Here is a 20,419-nt window from a genome sequence, read left to right on the forward strand (position 1 = left end):
AAGCCCTCGGGCACAGCGCACGGCACATTTGCCTACTCAGCAGCAACATGAAGTTGCTCCAGCTTTCCACGCTTCGAGTATGTCTCGAAGCGATCACGCGCTTGCTTAATCCGATCACGGTAAGCACTCGGCCTCTTGTTGAAGTTATCAACAAAGGCGTTCCAACTTTGACAAAGTGCCTGCCATTCGGGCACTTTGCTGCGAGAAGATGTCTTCTTGCTTTGAAACCATCGGAGCTCATGAAAGAGTCCGATGTAGTAATCGCGCCTTTGATGCTTTTCCGCATCAAAATGCAGCCCGGCAGCCACAGCGTCATCTTTGATGGCGCTGCATACGTACAGCGGCACCTCATTCGGAGGTACCGAGTTCCTATACCGGTCCGCAATCTCGGACGCGGACGGCATCCACGGATCGCGCGCTGCAGGCGCAGCGCGCGGAGAGCCTTGAGCTTTGATATCACGCGCTGCAGCAGCAGCAGCGCGCGGAGTACTGAGAGCCCCAGCGGAAGCGAGTGGGGTGTCGCTCTCAGTACGCGAACGCTTCGAACTCGAAGCGTCTGATACGTCCCCTTCACGCGGGCGAATGTTCTTCGCATGAGGGTCGAGCGATTCGCTCGCGACACTGAGTCCTTACGCTTTGAGGGCGAGTCCTCTTCGCCCTTCATGTCTTCATCGTCGTCGTCGAAGTCGACGACGTCGCCATACTTCGCCTTCTGGCGTTCGAAGTAGTCGTCGATGGAGAGATGACTCCCCACCGACTTCGAGGTCTTCTTCTGTGGCGCGCTCATCGTTGAATGAGCGCGGATTTCTTCTCCAAACGCGGAGAATTGACGAATGGTCAATTCCGAAGATTGACGTGCGGAGACCCCGCGCGTCTAACCTTAAGGGGGGGATGGTGTAACGGGGTTACACGTACAAGTGGCTGCAAGCCACTTGTGAATTTAACAGATAGGTTATCTGTTAAACGTTTTGGATACTTCCTCACATTGGTGTAAGACACACCGATGGATACATTGAAGTGGGCCACCACAGTGAGTGGTCCACACATACCCAAAGATCCTATTGGTAGAAAGCAGCATCTTTCTACCAATCAGAGTCATGCATATTAGCGGGGCTCTGACAGCCAGCCGCTGTCAACCCTTTCATAGATGATAAACAGTTTTTAGCAGATTTTAGAGGAAGATCAATTTACAAGCAATACAGTTCTCATTTTACCTTAAACTAGCTACTTGGAGTCTTGTCTAAGTTAACTTATATTTGTGTATTCAAGTATAATTAACCTAAGTAATTACTGAGTACTTACGCTTCCTCATACACGTTGCGCAACGTGTAAGCTAAAGTAGTGAGTCAAGTTAGACCCACTACACACGCTGCCTGCGCTTCTGGACGCCACTGACCGTCACCCAGTCTTCGATCTGCTCCGACGCGTGCATGTGCCGTGCGCTCGCTCGCTTACGCTTCTGCGACCCAACCGTCGGCGTGGCCACGACTCCAACGAAGTCGTGGGGTTTCATCTGCAAGAGCTGGTTCTGTAGCAGCGCGAACCACTCTCCGCGCGTCAGGCAAGGTGTGCCGGCCATCCTCGCTGTCTCCTTGTGCGTGAGGTACGCGTTCACGAACGCCATGTCCACGAGGCCTAGGAAAAGGCTTCGGTAGTACTTCTGAAATTTGGTAGAGGTCTGCAGAGAGAAGCGCTGGAGGCGGAGCTGATCGTGCACATCAACTCCGCCCATCCAGCGCTGGTAGCCCAACACAGCACTCGGACACGGGACGGTTATCGGCCCCACACGCTTGACATTCCGCCCGATGCTTGACATCGTCAGCGCCAAGCATCGGGCGGAATGTCAAGCTTGTGGATAGTCCGACGGTGGTGTCAATCTGGGATGCACCCACCGCCGGACTCGCAGCGCCCGTGCCCGCCGCCGTGCCCATGCCCGTGCTCCTGTCCGCCGTTCCCGTGTCCGCCGACGTGCCCGTGCTCATGTCCGTTGTGACCGTGTCCGCCGTGACCGTGACCGTGTCCGCCGTGACCGTGCCAGTAGTCTGTGCTGACGCTGCGCTGGCAGCCTGACCCGCAGATGCGATTATCCCTTCCATCAGGTCGGACTCAAGCGCATACGCGACTAGTGCGTGTTCACCAGCGAATACTTCACTACCATCAGGTTTAACGTATCTGTAACATATACACACGTCATATTAGTTCAGATTCAAACAGCACGCATTAGTCTATACGTACCGCCCTTCCGTAGATAGACCTCTAGGCTTCTTGTACGTCCAGCCCACCGCCCGCAGTTGCCGCCACAAGAAGGGAAAGTCGAGGTCGCGGACAACTGCGGCAACGGCGGAGGTCTTCTCGCGCTTGCTTGAGCGGATGCGCACCATCCCGCAGATTCTGAAATGATGAGTGAGTGTCATGTGTCCATCGGCCCCCTAACCCAGCTTCGTTTTGGCGGGATTATGTCCCCGCCGTTGAATTTTCTTAAATACCTCTTTGGTCTTATAGTTTTGAAATGACTTAAATAAAGTATTGCCTGAGCCAATCTCTATTGTTCCTCGCGCTATGTCGTAAGTTACGACGTCAGGAACCAGGGGGTTAAAGGCAAACTCAGGAGGGTTTACGATGTGGTTCTCGATGTTTGCTAAACTAGATCACGTTTAAATTGGACAACCGATGCACTGACAACTTTCATGCCCACTAAAAGGGATAGCGATTGCACGTAGAGAGAAACCTATAGCCCCAAGAAGATGGATATTGTAAAATCGATACTCCTCTATCGTTTCGCGAAATCAAACGCGAATATCCATATCTTCATTGTCATACAGACTCATGAACATTTGAAGCTGCGGAAGACGACTGCTCAGAGTCGAATACCCTTTCCCCCACTAGCACAAGTCTGAAGAGAGCAGAGCAGCGACCGACATTAGCGAGTGAGGAAGACCAATACTTTCAGGTTAGATGAAGTTCATAGTGTTGTCGTTTCGAATACACATCCAGATTTTATGGATGTCAACTGGAACTTTCATACGTCCGGAACGCTCTTGGATTCTCAAGATTCGTTTAATTTAGTAAGAGATCGAATGAATACCTCCTGTTTTCTGGTTTGAATCGTGAGGTCCAAACCACACCAGAACATTGAAACATCGTAGGCCACTGTCATCCGAAATCGTAGTGACTGAGCCACTCCTGAGCGGCGTCGACATCTAGTTGCGCGGTCATATTCGCTCTGTTTTATTGCGTAAGACAACCGCCATTCCAACATGACTGGTGTTATGAAAAAACCGCTTCAACTGGTGACGGCCTTGGGGGCAATTGGAAGCATTCTGGCTGCGATTGCTACAGCAGGCTACGTCGATCTGTACAAGGACGCAGCCTTTAAGAACAAACTCCTGAGGGTCGACAACGTGCTCGTTGATGTTTGCTACAATTTCAGGTGCGGCCGACTGAACAACGTTGTTACTTCCGCAACATGGTATGGACTCCCTGAAAATGGCAGTCTGTTCCAAGGTGGCGACGCCGTGATATCGTTCATCACCGACAAAGACTGCAGCGGAGGGGAGGTACGCCGCTGGAATATTAATACGCAGAGCAAGAGCCCGACCAATTTCCCAGCCAACTTCCAACTCGACGGAATCGGCGGTGCAATCTCGTCTTTCAAGGTGTGGAATACAGATCGATGGAGGCTCGCTAAACATTTGCCCTGCATCCGAGGGCACCGTCGCTATATCTCTATAACTAGCGAAGCGACGCAGTAACGACGTAAAAATTTTAGTGAGGTATGGAGAATGATAAGCCCGGCTTGCTTCTGTCGATTATACTCCATACATTTGGGCTTGTAAAGTCTGTAAATCTCGCGAACTGACGGGAATTCAAATGTACAATCTTCTACCGGGACTGCCACGTATGATGCCATTTGTCGTGTAAAGCATTTTGATTCGGTGGAACCCTTAAATCCTTTATTGTTGCCTGAATTTATTTTGACTCGCAAACCAAAGACCTGCTCTCACTTCTCATTTTTTAATATCCCTCCTAAGCACTGCGTCAACCACCTCATGCAACTCCTACAGCATCATTTCTGCATCATCGCTAGCGTGTTGCTTGTTGCGGTTGTTCAAGCGGGTTGGGTTGAGCTCTACAGGGATGCGGACCACAAACATAAGCTCTCGAGGATCGATGACATCGAGTACGACGAGTGTTACAGCTTCTCATGCGCAGCGCTGGACAACACCATCACGTCCGCTAAATGGGGTCGTCTCAGGGAGAAGATGGCCGATGGCGGTGACGCAATGATAGCGTTTTACACCGACAGAGACTGCCTGGAGCGAAATGTCTGGTGGCGAATTAAAACGCAGAGCGACGACGATCTCTACTTTCCTTCGAATTTCCGGCTCGACGGAATCAACGACGAGATTTCAGCCTTCATGGTCTGGCACAAGAGTACGAAGAAGATAAACCGTGGCGGCTGGGCGATCTGTACTACCGAGTCCGGAGAGATTACCGCTGAAATAAATGCGACCGTCAACAGATCCTCTGGAAGTGCAAGTGGTGCGTTAGACAACAACACCATCACTGCTTTGGCGTAGTCGTGACGAGGGTCTGGTCGAGAGTATTGCAAGCTGGCTTTTGTCTGCGTTCTCCTCGATAAGAAAATTCATGGATACAAACTTTACATTGATGTCGCTTATCCTCGGTATCCTGCAAGCTTGAGTAGTGTAGATTTGCTCCATTATGAGGTAGGAAGTCATTGATGCACTCCGTTGTGCAACTTCCTTTTCTCCTGCATTCGACAGTTTGATCCTTTTGATCGCTGTCCACTCGGACGTTTCTGGCGCGATAAGAATACGTCCAAAAATGCTCAATCTCAAGCTTAGCGAGATGGGGCTGTACGTATCCACAGAAAATAACCTCTGCTTCCGTAGGACAGTTCAGTTAAACGGTTATTGTCAACAAACGGGAGTGGAGATTCCTCTCGCCCCCATGAAGCCCTACTACGAAAAGAGACCGAATGACTAAAGAATCGCGAGATTCTCCGTCATCCCATGCTTTGTCACAAGAGGAGAACTCCATCCCATCTATTTGTCACAGATCGAGGATAGCGCACATCAACCAACCTTTCGATCACTTTCAATTTTGCCTCCGCTGTCACTACCACCATCAAACTACAGTAGCCATGGCGACTCGTCTCTCCAGCGCCCTTCAGCACAAGGTCACCTTCACAGTCATTACCGGTATTTTGCTGGCTATGCGCGCTCAAGCAGGATTCGTCGAACTCTTCCAAGAAATGAGGTTCCAGGGCAAGACCACGAGGCTCAGCAATGTCCAAACGGACGTTTGCTACGATTTCGTGTGCTCTGACTCGGACTTCGCTGCGATATCTGCCAAGTGGGGTGGTCTGCCAGAGACTGGAATCACGTTTGAGGGTGGTTCCGCCATGATAGCATTCTACACCGACAGGAATTGCACGTCCGACTACAAGTGGTGGCCCGTCGATTCGCAAAGCGACGGTGATCTTGGGTTCCCGGATAACCTCCCTTTCAACGTTTCCTCTTTTCTGGTGATTAATACGTGGAGCATTACACGGCTGGAGTCTACGTGCCCCGAACCTGCCACTATTGACACCCGAATCGCAACAATTGAGTAGTTCTCGTACCTTTATAATTCCACGACAGCGTTTACTGCTGTCTGTGTTAAAATGCCTCACTGCTTTAGTAGTCTCTACATTCTGATAATTTTTACAGCCACTACAGTTAGCTGGGAGGTAAGTGAAAACTGATCCGCCTTCTACTCCTGACCATCGATCTTCTTAAACACACTGTAGCCCTACTACTTCACATTCCTTTTGCCAACATCAACGCAAGCTGCAACCGTCAATGATGGCAAGCTACTATCCGTTCACCCTGCTTTTTCTCGGTGCCGTATTGGCGGCGGTGACCCAAGCTAACTTCGTCGATCTCTACCGGGAGACGAACTTCAAGCGAAGACTCACGAGGGTCACTCACGTCTTGGCCGACACCTGTTACAGCTTTTCACTCTGCAAAAGCCTGGACAATCATGTCACGTCCGCCGAGTGGAGCGGACTCCCCGAAGCAGGAGCACACTACAACAACGGTAGCACTATCATAATGTTCTACAGAGCTGCGAATTGCAAGGCACCCAAAGCAAAGTGGTGGAAAGTCAGCAAACAGAGCGACACGAATCCAGACTTCCCGGCAACCTTTCAACAAGACGGGATGGGCGATACAATCTCTTCGTTCAACGTGATAAGTGCTGGGGGAGGGGAGGATCACCTAAATACATTTGTGGCGTGACTGAAGTTCTCAACACCACAAGTGCGACTGTCGGTGACTTGACCGCACGCGTTGCTCAACGACAGCAACCTGGTACTTAGTTATTGCTCTTGGACGCAAGTAGGCTCTATACGGCAAGTTTCAAGTACAGTCTACTTCAGCCCTAAACAAGGATCACCTCAAATCGTTGCTTAAGTTTGACCCTCGTTTTGGTGATGTGCCACTAGCTCAATGGGTTGACGACTTAGAGGTGACAACTGCTGAAAACTCGGTATCCTCACAAAACGTTATGGTCTTGTCCACGTCGACGAAGTTCTTGTCGTACACGATCAGCGACACGATTTTGTCGTTGAAGCCAACTGCTGTGAAGTCAGACGGAAAAGCTTTCCCATAGGTCTTGTAACCCTGGAAATTGCCCTTGCAGTTCTTCTTCGTGAAAACCAAAAGGAATGGCGGCCCCGCGTGACCAGACGCTTTCTCTGGCCAGCCGCTCCAATCCGCCGAGGAGGCGACGTTCTCGAAGCCTTTGCATAGCAAATTGTAGCAGGTTTGGACTTCGGCTCCACGGATATCAAGTAAGGTGTTCTTGAAATTCGTGTCACGATAGAGCGTTATCTCCCTCTCTCATTCGTCAAAACCAGCGCACCAAGCAGCCACGCAGTGATAAGTAAGGCGAATACAAACATTCTTAGCAACTGTAGACGCTGAATGGAAAAATGCGAAGTGGCAGAACCCTCTAGCTTTTCGGAGTTTAGCCACTCTTGGATGTATAGAAAGGGTGTGCAACCGGAGGACGTGCATGCTAGTTTTAGCTTGCGCTCCCCGCGAGAGCAAAATCAAGGATTCCAACCGCACAACAATCTAAAGTTTGTGGCCACCCACGCTTTGCCCATGCCTTTAATTTCCATCAATTCACCATTACGCTATATTTTCCAAACTAGAAAATTGGATTTCTCATGAATTCAGGAACTGAAGTCAACAAAATTTCACTATTAAGGCCTCCATGAAGTTCGTAAGAGTTCATTGAGCATACGTTCGCAGCATTGAGGCGAAGGATTGAACGCCAGGAGTCTGATGTATGAAATCGACAAGTGACCGGTATCGATCACCGCTGCTTTTTCGCTGAATTCCATAAATCTTTATCTAAATTCTATGAACGAACCGCTGTTGATGGTAGCATAAAGGCTGCACTGGCTTAATTTCTGGCGTCATTTGGCATTCGGTACTGCAGAATTCACAGCTGTTGTGAAAAAAAAAAGAAAATTGAATGCAACAACATCATCGGACTGCAAAGGGAGTGCACGAGGATACAAAGCCAGCAGCGGTGAATACCCGTCGAACTTTGCAGCAGATGGCATCGACAACAAAATCACGTCCTTGATCGTATACGATAGGAATGGTATTGACGTCGACAAGACCATCACGTTCTGCGAGGGCAGCACGAACCGCTAAGATGTGCATGGAGCCATCGAAGACCGGCAATTCCATGTTTTCCAGATGTAACGACGAATAGTGGTGAGCGAAATAATGACTTCAACAAAGTGGTATGCTATGTTTTGCTTGCTCTTGATGACGATTTCATCAAATATTCTAAGTCAGTCCGCTAGGAGGTTGTTAGGGAGGGCAAGGAGGAGGCTAAATCCGTGCAGGTCGACGAGAAGGGACTGAGTGCCACTTCTTAAAGGTGCAAGCTGTTCGACAAACTGCACGTTTGGACAATGGTGGGTATTCCCAAAAACTTCGGCTTCATATTCTCATTCCTCAACTTGCGCCCTTCCAGTATCAAGTGGTGCTCCACCGTGTCTGTGTTGATGGCTTCGCTCCTTCTCGCCTCGACTATCGCAGGCTTCATCTCGGTCGCTGCTGGTGAATTCTCTGGGCAGATTCAGCTCTACCGTGATACCAGTTATCGGCACCTTCTGGCTTTGTTCGCGTTCACCAAGTCCAACCGGTGCTTCAACATGGCGTGCGGGGACTACAACGATGCAGTTTCGTCCGTCGAGTGGTCAGGCCTACCGACCTCAGCAAGTTACGAGGGCGAGACCAAGGCGCATGTAGTGTTTTATGTCGACACGGACTGCACCGGCAAGAGCAAGCAGTTTCCGACTTCGCTGGGCTCTGTGTCGTCCTTTGCGGACTACGATATCAACGACGCGATTTCGTCCTTCATGGTGCTCGAAACCTCGGACGGAATCGAAAACGGCAAAACCAGTATATGCTCCGACGAATCCACGACGCTCCGTGCGAACTTGAACGTGAGTGTCAACAAGAGCTCGTCGTAAGCGTCTGAAGGTAGTATGTGTGTTCTGCTCCAAATCGGTAGTACGTTGTACTGAATTCAGTTGTCTGTCATAACATGATGCTTTTTGTACTGGGGCGGTGGATTTCGATCGATTTTAAATGAAAGCAGACATACAACGGAATCTAGCACTGCGAGCCCTCTACCGACACCTCCGACATGTTGTTAGTTCCCAATTATCGGAAGTCCAAGACGATGTGGCTTCAAATAATTCAAAGACTTATTTTGTCGGCTGCCCTAAACGCCTCCGTCTTTGGCACTATTGACGCCACTGCGCAAAGCGAATCCGCGTCGAGCAGATATTCTGGATAGGAGAACTGAAGCTATACAAGGGCTATACAAGGGCACATATTTCCAGTCACTGCTGGTCTTCCTCACCTTCAATACCACCAACTTGTGCTTGAACCTGGCCTGCGGAGACATTGATGATGCGATTTCTTCGGCTTCATGGAAAGAATTACCGCTCAAAGCCACCTTCACAGGTGACACGACTTCTCTGCTCACGTTTTACCGAGGCAGCGCAAGGCAGCCACAGGTGGCCAACAGCTTACGAGAACGCATCAAGTTTGGTTCAGTTGGAATAAACGGCGTGGCATACTCTTTCATCTTTTTGGAGTATGCAACCGGGGTGGAAAGCAGCGTTCGGAACATCTCCATCTACAAGAAGATTTTACAGTAGCAGCAATCGACCACGAAGCAACTCTGAATTTGAAAAAAAAAAAACTATAATAAACATTCAGAAAACGATCATTTGCTCAGTTAGAACCTCGAATGCTGTAGTTAACCACTCAATACCAGAGCTAGGGTCGGGTCTTCCTCGGCAACACCACCTACGCCCACACTCGTCCAGCTGCAAACGTTCGACTCTCCTCGCTTGGAGATCTGATCACTCGTGGTGGCTATCGTCTTCACCATGAAGGCCGAAATGGTGCCTTTCAATTTTTTGAAGTCGCTAACCCCCAGGCTCTTCGAAAGGCGAGCTGTTCCTCTGTGGCCCGTGCAGTCGGCTTCACTGTAGAAGATAAGGGTGTCGGATGTTGAGTTCGGGAGCTTATCCCACTTAGCGGACGCGGCTTTGTTGTCCAGAGCGTCACAATCCAAGCTGTAGCATCGACTCGCGTAGTTGAACTTGATGGTGGTGAACGGATTTTTGTACTCCACACTGGCGTACAGCTTGAGAAGCCCGTTCAAATCTGCATCGGTAGCACCGATTGTGCAACCGAGGAAGCTCAACCAAATACACAGACACAGAAGTAACTGCATTGCTAACCCGTGCGCAAAATGAAGAATGACACTGACGAGAGGGCTTCGCCGCGAGATATAAACTTCATGAAATTTGTAGTCTTCTGTGATTCATCTACATACAGTATGATTCTGTGATACCGGTACTGCATATCAGGTTCTCGAAAGCTGTTAGCTTCATTTGATTTAAAATCAAGGATGCTACTCGCAATGTCACTAAAACACCACACACAATGCCTGACAGAACCGCCTACTTCGGCTTCGCAACGACCAGAGAAAGCGAATCGTCCTGCGACACCGACCCACCAACTACATCGGCACCCGTCCAGCTGCACACATTGGAAAACCCATTGTCGACGTCTGAGGCTTGTGACTTGATTTTGAACGCTGAAATAACGCCGTCGACTTTGTTGCCATCGAAACTCTTGATGCCGCCAGAGTTGGGCAGAGTGATCGATGCCTCGTTTCCGCCGCAGTCGAAGTCTTCGTAAAAGACGATGTACGCCTTCCCATCCAGCCCCGTAGTCGGAAGGTTCGTCCACTTGGCAGACTCAACCTTGTTGTCAAGGGCGCTGCAATCCACGTTGTAGCACTGGTTGGGGTACCGGACATTGATCGTGAGCAGTCGATTCTTGTAGTTGGTGGTACTGTAGATCGCCACGGTACCATTGATCTTCGTGACGGCGGTACAAACGCTGGCCAGCGACACGAACCCACACAGAACAGCAAGAAAACTCAAGGGGGATGTCATTGCTGCAGTTTGCTGCAAAACCAGAAGTGAATGGTGCATGGGGGAGTTTTGAACACCAAGCGCAAGCATGACGCAAGGTTCAGTAACCAGTTTGTTCTGTGATATCTGTATCGTAAAGCTACGAAAGATAACTCGTACAACTTCTTAGATAGAACTTGCCTACGCCATAGTTGCAAGCGGGACGTCAGCGACTATCATTGTCGATTTCGACCACGTAGCCGTCTTTGACGTTAGCACCAGTCCAGCTGCAGACATCAGCAGACCCATGACGTCGACTCCTGGATTCCGACCGTACCATGAACGCAGAGATTCCTTTCGGATACACGAACTCGCGAACTCCACCATTATGAGGGAGTAGCGCGGACGTGTGCTTTCCGCGGCAGTTGTAGTCGGCGTAGAAAGTGATGTAGGCCTTTCCGCCCAACCCGGTTGTTGGGAGGCCTTTCCATTTCGCGGATGCAAGCCGGTCGTCGATGTTGGTGCAGTTGATGTTGTAGCAACGATTGGGCATGTTGAAGTTGATCGTGAGAAGGCCGTGCTGGTAGTTGGTACCTGAATAAAGGTTGATGCTACCCTCGAATGTAATGGCGTCTTCAGCAACGCCAACACATTCCTTCGCCCAAGCCACCATCATTATGACTACTAGTTGTGCGGAAAGCGAAGCCATTGCGAGTGGTGAGATTGAGAAATGTCGTAGCGCAAGAAGAAAGCCATCACCGGTTAAGTGAGGTAGGCCCTGAATGGGGAGAACAGTTGGATGATTCAATGTATGAGCTGCAGGTTTTCACGCACAAACACGCGGTACTCCACAAGTCATAAATTAACTTGAGTTAGCTGAAGCTAGGAGGAATCGATGGTTAAGATGATTTCACCACCCAAACTGATAAGCCAGCCGACGGTATCTCCCCACCTAGAAATGAGAAATTGTTTAATAGAATTTGCTATCAAACGACGGACAAGGACTACATACTCTTTAAGTCTGCTTAAATTCATTTGTGTATTTCCACCCCCCAACCCAGCCGGTCTTTGATCATGAGCTTCCTCAAGTCGCTGGTTGCTGTCGTTGTCATCATCTTCACGACCACCATGTCCACTGCAGAGGCATGGGAAGGCGTCGTAATTTTCTATGAGAAAACACACTTCAACGGTCAGAGCTTCCCGTGGTTCATCGATACAGCACAAAAGTGCTACGACATGAGCTGCTTCAACGACAAGGCCACGTCGGTGAAGTGGCAGGGCCTACCGCAAAAGGGGAGCTTCAACGGCAAAGCCCACATTGCATTCTACAAGAACTCTGGGTGCACGGGGTACCACCTGGAGTGGACGACAGAGGAGAAAAACTATCCGCTCGATCTTACGCTGGACAAGATGAACGACGACATCTCTTCGTTCATGGTTTGGGTCGACAACAGTGACAAGAAATACGGTTCAGAGAGCCCTTGCCAATAAGTGCACGTCGCTCGTACAAGAGTAGAGGTTTGGCAGCTCTTGGAAACACATAATAATGATTCTTCAATTTGTTGCCCGGATATTTGGTTTTACCATATTTTCGTATTTTGTGCTTTGCTCTCACAACAATTACGAAGGCTTTGATCATGCACAGGAAACACTACTCGAATCTCCTCCACATGACATCTAGTTGTTCTTTGTGCTTACCCCAGTCTTAAAAAAATCCGGATCGTGGCTGTAGTCAAGCGTAATGTCACTTCCCCAATTACCCAGGAGTATACGAATACCCCATCGGCACCTCAGCTTAAGGTTTGGAATATGCTTCAGTGCAACACCCATTTTCTCCTTCCTCTCCGTGGCATTCCTCACGAATGCTGCTTCGGCTTGGAACGGCACTGTGGCATTCTACAAGTACGCAGAATTCAAGCGCGCTTCCTATACGTGGCCGATCACAAGGATGCGGCTGTGCTATAACCTCGCCTGCTTCGACGACCAGGCCTCGTGGGAAGGCATCCCGGCACTCGGGGAATGCAAGGGAAAGTCGCGCAACGCGTTCTTCTGCACTGGAAAAGACAGTCGGGACTGGCCACACGATGTGGTCATCAACGGGATCAGGGACACCTATTAGATGAGCTGCTAGCTTGATGGAATCGACGACGACGCAGTGTCGTCGTTCACTATCTGGGAGGGACAACAAGATGCTTATCCACGGGAACACAGGCTAAATGATCAATTAACTAATGTTACCGCCTAAGTACTGTGCTCTAGTGTTGCGATTAAAACGCAGCACCAAGTTTGACTTGAAGACGCTAACATCCATTTCGTCTCCTCTTCGTTAATTTACTCTCTAGCCGGCATGTGGAACGTTCTATAGAACTGTGATTCAATACATTGTCACCTACTTTTTGTATTGCAACGAGTAGCAAGTTTACCAGTATCCTTGCGTCTCCACCCCATTTCTTGATTTGCCTTCTCACAACGAAAGCAGCTCCGCCACATTCGCTATGAAAACTTTTGAAATTCTCACCATGGCCTTAACGTTGGCCGTGGTTCTCCTGCCCAGCTGCGTTTCAGCGTGGTACGGCACCGTGACGTTCTACCAAGACGTTGATTTCGATGGTTCGACGTACCCGTGGGGCATCTCCAAGAGCCAGCGCTGTTACAATCTCTCGTGTTGGGACAACAAGGCTTCCTCGGTCAAGTGGAGCGGCTTGCCGAGCAAGGGAAGCTTCAGCGGGAAGGCACGGATCGCCTTCTACACAGACAGGAACTGCAAGGGAGAAGTCAGACACTGGCCGACGGATGCCGCCAACGACGACGGAGATACGGGCCACTATCCGAAGGACTTCACGCTGGATTTCGTGAACGACGAAATCACATCGTTCATGGTCTGGGAGGACGACCAGAAAATCACGAACGGCTATGAGACGCCATGCCCATGGGGTACCAGCTAGTCAGTCCACTGTTGTATAGGGCAGTAGATTTAGAGTGTGGGATCACCGCATCTAACTAACCCATCGATTTCGTTGTCGCACCTCCATTTTCACTTTCGCTTTATAATGCATGAACGCATCGGATTCGTCGTGTTTATCTTCGCTACGATTCTTTGCCATTTCGCATTAGCCTGGTATCGTGTCGTCACGTTCTACCGAGACACCGTGTTCGAAGGACCCGACTTCCCGTGGGGAATTACACAGACCCAGCGCTGCTACAACCTCGGTTGCTTCAATGACAAAGCTTCGTCCGTGAAGTGGGAAGGCTTACCTACTACTGGCGTGTTCAACGGCCAGGCGTGTATCGCCTTCTTCACAGGGAAGGAATGTACTGGCGACAGTCGAGACTGGCCGTCGGATGGCGTTATCAGCGACAAGGAGGGCAACTATCCCCTGAACTTCAAACTTGATGGAATCAATGACGCCGTCCCCTCATTCATCGTCTGGGAAAAGAGTAAGAAAGCGACAAACGGCCAAGATTTACCATGCCCGTGGGGCGTTAGCTAGAAGTACAGTGTTGCGAGCGACACCAGCTCTTGCGGTTTACCATAATTGATTCAAATAAATTGAGTTTCATACACGCAGTTCCAAGATCCAGTGATCGTACCGCCGATAGCGCAACATAAGCTTGAATCTTCGTCAGTCAAATCCAGCATTCGCGGACACTTGATGTCACCAGCTTGCTCGTAAACTTTCTCGAAACAGACACATCATATGAAGAATAAAATACTTGGATAGAACGTTAAGCCAGACGGATCGTTCAAGCCTTCCACATAACTTAGCTGTCACTGTCAGGCCCAACATTTAGCGACTGTCGTCGACGAAGACAGGATGGCTCCAACCAAAGTGTCTTTGCTGGCAGCTTTATCTTTTTTGCTTGCGGTGGTCTTGTTACCTGCTATTGCCACCGACTTGTGGCTGTACGACCACGACGACTACGACAAACACAAAAAGTTCAAGAGGTTCAACTTCGGGACGTCCCAGCGCTGCTACAGCGTCGTTAACTGCTTCGACGACAAAGCTTCTTCTGCGTCGTGGATTAATGCCCCCTCAGCTGCGTGGTTTGCCTTCTACGACGGTGAATCGTGCAGCGGGACGCAATACGTGTCCAGATCGACTCCGTCAGGCGAGATCAAGTTTGCGTCCGTAAACCTCGACAATAAGGTATCGTCGTTCATGCTCTGGGAGTACGGCACGTTCGCGCTCAAGGGGTTCGTCGACATATGCGAAGCTGCTATCTTACAAAGTAATGTTAGCGCGAACTCGTCGAGTCTAGACACCGGAGCGGTTCTTCAAATGACACCATTAGCTTCCTTTAACCGATGCGAGAAACGAGAGCTTAGTCGACCGGAGAGTTTGTCGTAATGAGATAATACTTTAGTAGCAGTAGCTGATATTGGGGTGAAAAACTTGTCGCTTTCCGGGAAACGACGTACGATAAAATCCAAATGCTGAACGCAACAAATGATATGCAATAGTTGGTTGTCATTTTTGAAAAAAATAAAAGTAGTGGCGTTGCTCTGATGAGGCCCTTAAAGCTGATGAAGGTATTGTCTGTGGCTTCTCTGGTGATAGTTTGTGTTCGGGTGATGACGTTGACTCTCTTCGGAAAGCCTTTACGTTGACTCCCTTCGGAAAGCCCACCGTCACGCCGCGTACTTTCAGCATCGACGGAGTGACACAGCGGTGCTATAACATCTACAACTGCTTCAAAGGCCAATGCACGCCGGTGACATGGAAGGGGGTCAAACGTAATATGAAGCTTGCCATTTACAATAACAACAGCTGCCAAACGCGCCGCCATGTCATAGGATTTGGGGCTCCAGACGGCGCACTTTACTTCACTGATATTAGAATCGCCCTGAACGCCAAGTCGTTTATTATTTGGGACACTGGTGTCTACGCAACGAAAGGGGTGGAGAACGCGTGCTACCTCGGCGAGAGAGAAATGGTTAGCGCATCTACCACATTGGCTGCTTGATGAAGCAGCAAAAGTCAGCCAGTGCTATCGTTTCGCAGCCACAACCAAAAACCTAAATCTGGATACACCTACCTGTGGGGAACACCACATACTTCTTGTCGACCTAGCATACTAGTATCAAGCGCCGTACCATCCAATACTCCCCTCGATGCGTGGAGCTCCCTCGATGGTAGATGTCACTTTTTTTAAGAAGAAATGCCATCATTCTCTCTCTACCGTTGTCACTCTTCGATTTTGCCGCTAGTACCACAATGGTTTTCCTGATAAACGTGTTGTTTGTGGTCGTGTTCGTCTTACTGCACGCTGTTCCCTCCATTTGCTCGAAGATGCAAATTTGGGTCTACAGTGGGCTTTACGTAGGCGCCCACCGATGGTCTATGAAGTTTTCAACGACGCAAAAATGCTACACGTTCAGCTCTTGCTTCGACTCTTCTACTGTGGGGGCAGACTGGGAAAGAATCAAGGACGGGCTCGCGATGGTGTTTTACGAGAAGGAGCTGTGCCAAGGGATGAAACTGATCAGCCACGCTATCCCTAAGGGACAGGTGATGTTTCCATTCGATAAAGGCGCAAAGTCGTTCATGGTCTGGTCGCAAGGATTCTATCCGACAAACGGGATTGAAAATGAGTGTCGAGAGCAAACTATTCTCAACACGACAAACCTAACCAGTTCGCTTGCGACTGCTGAAGACACTGTACTACTGTAGAGTACAACCCGTGGGCGCCAAGATCTGCGTTTTACGTGTAGTGAAGTCTAAAAAGCATTCAATGGAATCAAGTTAACATTCTCAATATCGTGTTTGTGACAGCTGCAGATTGATTCATTCATTTCGGCTTGAATCTGTTGGTGTTCTCAGCCATGCAAACCGGAAGGTGTAGTCGTAGCCTGATAAAAACGGCCCTCAGCTTGCCTGACAGTAAAACAACAACGATAACATTGACTTACCGCAGTGCTGGAGAGATGCTTGCGCATTGTACAATACCCAAACAATGAGGCTGGTCTGCACCCAATGGAACTGTTTGTCTAGAACGAATGCGAGTTGTCTTGTCGGCCGGATCCCAAGCATGCACTGCAGCTTAGCAATTAAAAATAAGAGCGAGACCAGCTGCAGCGAGCAGTAAAACATCACATGGCCAAGAGTCTGGATAAGCAGCGATTGGTCCATGCCATCAAACACGGCGTAGTAAGCTCGGTTCGGCATTTGATACGTGGCGATCAAGTAAATAGCTGAATAGACAGCGGCACATAAGTAAATACCGAAATGGAGAAGACAACGTTTAAACGCGCAAACTTACTGAAGACGAGAGGAATAACTACTTCGACGTATTTCAGAAGGATGAGAAATTCGGCCATATAGAGAAGCCGTTGTACTTTGCAAGTGTATATAACTGTGTGCGGGACTGTGGAAAGATCATTTTCAACCGGCTTGGTCTCATCCACAGTTGGATGAACCATGGCTTCTCGTTGACTTTGGCCTAAGTAGCGTAGTGGGCGCGAAGAATTCGGAAACAGTTTTTTAGGCATTACTGTGAACGATGCTGGCTTTGGAGCCAACGTGTTTTTCTTGCGCTCTATATCCCCGTTTGTGATGTCATGATATGAGGCCATGTGGATTATTTCAGCCGGGGTGGCGACTCGAGCATTCGTCTGATTCTTTTCCTGCTGCAGCAAGTTACTTGCCCGCTGAAGAGTTGTTAGCGGACGGCCTCCTGAAAAATTAGCGATGGTACGACCACGGAGACTACTTTGCTGCCATTCCTCGTCAATTCTATGCTCGATTGTTTTGAGTCCCCAACGAGAACGCTCAATATCACGTAAGGAAAATGCCATTGTTACAACGTTTGCTATCATGATCAACAATGTAGTCGTAAACGATGGTGAACTCTGCATGCAATACGAAACGAAGAGCGAGTTGAATAGCTCCGCGTTGAATACCACAATCTCCGGCGTCTCATCCTTGAGATGTTCAGCCATCCGAGCGAAAAGGTTTCTCATACATAATTTTATCACCGGTAGTAATAGAGAGAACGCAGTCTGACCATCGCTCGAAAGTGTGGTAAAAATGTAGAAGTATAGTGGGTAAATGAATGCCAGTAGTGCGTCGCACAGCCACAACTTCACCATGTCAGTCACCAATTTTGCAGCCGGGGGATTCTCGCGCATTTTGTTCCTCCACTCAACCACTATCGCCGTCGAGGTAAGCAGCAACCACATTGGCGATACTGATAAGATCGTGAATGGCAGGGGAAACCCAATGGCCCCTATCAAACCGTACGTGATTCCCACAGTGAAGGCTGAAAATGCTATAGAATATCCATGTGCCCTTGCCACGGGGAATGGAAGTGCCCGAACGCCAACGCGGAACTGATGTATCGCAAAGAACGTCATCACCACGAAGATGTAGTATTGACGAACAAAGAACATTTTGTTAGCCCCCACGCCGTTAGAAGGGTTCCCGAGCGGCAATAGATCGACCAGCAGAGTTACCACTAAACATGGGAGAGGGGTACCCACCAACACCAAAATCTCGTGGCTCCAACCAGTCAAACTCTCGTACTCCGCCAATTCCAAGACACGTGCTGCCGAGTAGCTTCCGTGCAATTCCACTTGCATGGACTCCCACAACGCGATGGGGGCACCAACGAACGACCTCATAAAAAACTTCGCTAATTAAAGAATGAATTTTTACCTCCGACAGAGCTCAATATTAGCTCAGTAGCACAGTACTACGAAATCCTCACGGCTGCTTATTTTGCAGCTATGAATGGTCAGGGTTCGTAGTTGGGGCTTGTGTTCGCACTTAGCTATCCACGAATTCCAACTCGACACTATGGTGCCCCCCCCCCTCAACATCCACTTAAATGGATTCACTAACTAGCATTCTAGCCATCTCGACCAGGGCTGGGAAAATTTATATTGAGTATTGTAGGTGATGATAGAGGGCTCGGTCTCTGTAGTCGTTAAAACTAGTGCTAGCCGCTTATGTGTATAATAAAAATAATATTGTATTAGGCCCACCAAGCACTCGACAATCAATTATTCAACCTTTACAAGTGATCGAACAACCATACCTACAGTACCGCATACGGGATTACACCCTTGTTATTCAATACGGCAGAGTTTTTCACTACCCGTATACCACCCTGACCGGAACTTTTACCCGGACGTTTTTTTACGGGTAAAAGTCCAAACATTCGGGTAACGAAGAAAACTTGTCATGAGCAAGTTATATTAGCGGGTTTAATGCAAGTTTTGTTGTATTAAGGTATACATGCCGCGTTACGTGTTTACGTGTGCATCACCAACTAGAATGACCACTCTTCCACGTCGCTATAGTCGTCGAAATCGACATCACCCTCCCGATGAAGGGAAAAGTAATCCATATTCGCGATATCCTCAATTTCCTTGTGCACGTCTTCAGCAGTCTGCGTGACAATCGTTTTTGCTGGCTACTGCACAAGACGAACCCTAACCCTGTTCTCGAGTCAATGGCACCTTCCATGGCGGATCACCTGCGCTCGCAAGAGTACATGCGTCAACGCCGCTCGACGGCAGCGCTTCTGGTGGAGCCGCGTCTGACGGATGAGAACGCCTCGCATCTCGTGGAGATGTATGAGCGCAAGGAGACGCCGGCTGTGGATTATCTCTCGCTGGTTACAAGCGCACGAGCATTTACTCCTCCGTCGACGACGCATGCTGTGGTCATTGAGTCAGGATCGTACTGTTCATCGTCACCAGCCCCGGTCATTCTGAAGTCTTTCTGCATGACAACGGAAATGGTGTGGTGAAAGAAGTGCTTTCCCGTCGTGAAGTGGCTGTTGTGGAGAAGATGGCCTCAGGAGATGTGCTCATTCACGTCAGGACACTGGAGTCAGAAGACAAGCTCGCCAAGAAGTCACTCTTCTTGGAAAAAGGTTCAAGATTAAGAAGGAGTCGCTGTTTTCGAAGAAGTTCTACCTTGATATTTCGGGCATTTGCAACTTGGAACGCTTTGTATCTTGGACTGTGTGATATTGGAGCACGCTCAATGTATTTCACGCCACGGGACGTCAATCTGGACGCTCAAGTTTCTACTCCGACTTGGCGATTTTACTTCGGGCAAGAAACAGCTCCCTCCTGTTTGATAGCTCATGGATTCGTAGCGAATCAATTGACACTCGGTGGCAAGTACTATGTGGCGCATGGAAACGCTCGACGTTGCCGCCAGTGAGAGCGTCAGGATTTCGAAAGTCGCGGTATTCAGTGCAGCTATCCGATTCAACTCAATTGGAGATGTAACATCACCGTGGTGGACGAGACACTACTGATGGGACCAGTATTGCAGCTCATCCGATCCCAAGTATGACCGATGGAAATACTGGGACTTCTGATAACCCAATTAACCAACCAGACCAAACGGTGCATTAACCAACAGCGGAGGCTCTTGCTTTGGAGGTGACGTCACGTGGTGAAAGTAATGAGCAAGGAATGGATTGGATGTGGCAGCAGCAACGCATCATCGGGTACTATACTCCGAATTTAGGCGTAAACGTATCCCAGCCAATTGACCAGAGATCTGCCAACACACGAGCAGAGCCTCAATGGTCTGAACATCGCTCAGATATCGAGATGGATGTTGAACTCAGTGAAGAAGAAGATGTGAACAATGCAAGTCACCTTGAAACGGGATTTAAAAGATACGAGCCTTCATTTGCGGATGAAAATCCATACCAGGCGTTAACATCGTTGGAGTATGGGTTGGACACGTTTAAACCGGAATCTGCTTCCGCGACTGGCGTCTTGATAGTCCCAACTATCTCAATCACTCAGGAAGAACGTAACGCAGAGAACTCCCAACCACACCCCACTAAGAAACGTGCAACAACTATATCGGAACAAGTGGATGTGAGTGCGCAGATCGACCATGACATTTTTGCATC

The 20,419-nt window shown here is 49.2% G+C and overlaps 9 protein-coding genes across 9 annotated transcripts; 5 read left to right on the forward strand and 4 right to left on the reverse strand.

Moving 5' to 3' along the window:
• Positions 1-1,360: 1,360 nt before the first annotated feature.
• IUM83_04745 (uncharacterized protein) lies at positions 1,361-2,381 on the reverse strand (the record flags this gene model as incomplete). The annotated part of the gene is made up of 3 exons (XM_067928842.1): positions 1,361-1,528; positions 1,893-2,172; positions 2,236-2,381. The coding sequence occupies 3 exons, from the start codon at positions 2,379-2,381 to the stop codon at positions 1,361-1,363; spliced, it is 594 nt and encodes a 197-aa protein (XP_067796291.1).
• Positions 2,382-8,095: 5,714 nt separating this feature from the next.
• On the forward strand, positions 8,096-8,566 carry IUM83_04746 (uncharacterized protein; the record flags this gene model as incomplete). The annotated part of the gene is made up of 1 exon (XM_067928843.1): positions 8,096-8,566. The coding sequence occupies one exon, from the start codon at positions 8,096-8,098 to the stop codon at positions 8,564-8,566; it is 471 nt and encodes a 156-aa protein (XP_067796349.1).
• Positions 8,567-9,363: 797 nt separating this feature from the next.
• IUM83_04747 (Importin subunit alpha) lies at positions 9,364-9,846 on the reverse strand (the record flags this gene model as incomplete). The annotated part of the gene is made up of 1 exon (XM_067928844.1): positions 9,364-9,846. One exon carries the CDS (start codon positions 9,844-9,846, stop codon positions 9,364-9,366), a length of 483 nt encoding a protein of 160 aa, XP_067796145.1.
• Positions 9,847-10,075: 229 nt separating this feature from the next.
• IUM83_04748 (uncharacterized protein) lies at positions 10,076-10,576 on the reverse strand (the record flags this gene model as incomplete). The annotated part of the gene is made up of 1 exon (XM_067928845.1): positions 10,076-10,576. The coding sequence occupies one exon, from the start codon at positions 10,574-10,576 to the stop codon at positions 10,076-10,078; it is 501 nt and encodes a 166-aa protein (XP_067796211.1).
• Positions 10,577-11,608: 1,032 nt separating this feature from the next.
• Positions 11,609-12,025, forward strand: IUM83_04749 (uncharacterized protein; the record flags this gene model as incomplete). The annotated part of the gene is made up of 1 exon (XM_067928846.1): positions 11,609-12,025. One exon carries the CDS (start codon positions 11,609-11,611, stop codon positions 12,023-12,025), a length of 417 nt encoding a protein of 138 aa, XP_067796154.1.
• Positions 12,026-13,053: 1,028 nt separating this feature from the next.
• On the forward strand, positions 13,054-14,025 carry IUM83_04750 (uncharacterized protein; the record flags this gene model as incomplete). Its single annotated transcript, XM_067928847.1, has 2 exons — positions 13,054-13,468; positions 13,649-14,025. 2 exons carry the CDS (start codon positions 13,054-13,056, stop codon positions 14,023-14,025), a joined length of 792 nt encoding a protein of 263 aa, XP_067796165.1.
• A 324-nt stretch (positions 14,026-14,349) lies between these two features.
• Positions 14,350-14,883, forward strand: IUM83_04751 (uncharacterized protein; the record flags this gene model as incomplete). The annotated part of the gene is made up of 1 exon (XM_067928848.1): positions 14,350-14,883. One exon carries the CDS (start codon positions 14,350-14,352, stop codon positions 14,881-14,883), a length of 534 nt encoding a protein of 177 aa, XP_067796166.1.
• Positions 14,884-16,401: 1,518 nt separating this feature from the next.
• IUM83_04752 (uncharacterized protein) lies at positions 16,402-16,853 on the reverse strand (the record flags this gene model as incomplete). Its single annotated transcript, XM_067928849.1, has 3 exons — positions 16,402-16,410; positions 16,483-16,727; positions 16,796-16,853. 3 exons carry the CDS (start codon positions 16,851-16,853, stop codon positions 16,402-16,404), a joined length of 312 nt encoding a protein of 103 aa, XP_067796163.1.
• A 2,009-nt stretch (positions 16,854-18,862) lies between these two features.
• On the forward strand, positions 18,863-19,288 carry IUM83_04753 (uncharacterized protein; the record flags this gene model as incomplete). Its single annotated transcript, XM_067928850.1, has 1 exon — positions 18,863-19,288. One exon carries the CDS (start codon positions 18,863-18,865, stop codon positions 19,286-19,288), a length of 426 nt encoding a protein of 141 aa, XP_067796164.1.
• Positions 19,289-20,419: the final 1,131 nt, after the last annotated feature.

Source organism: Phytophthora cinnamomi, assembly GCF_018691715.1.
Source record: "Phytophthora cinnamomi strain GKB4 chromosome Unknown Contig17, whole genome shotgun sequence".
NCBI lineage: Eukaryota > Oomycota > Peronosporomycetes > Peronosporales > Peronosporaceae > Phytophthora > Phytophthora cinnamomi.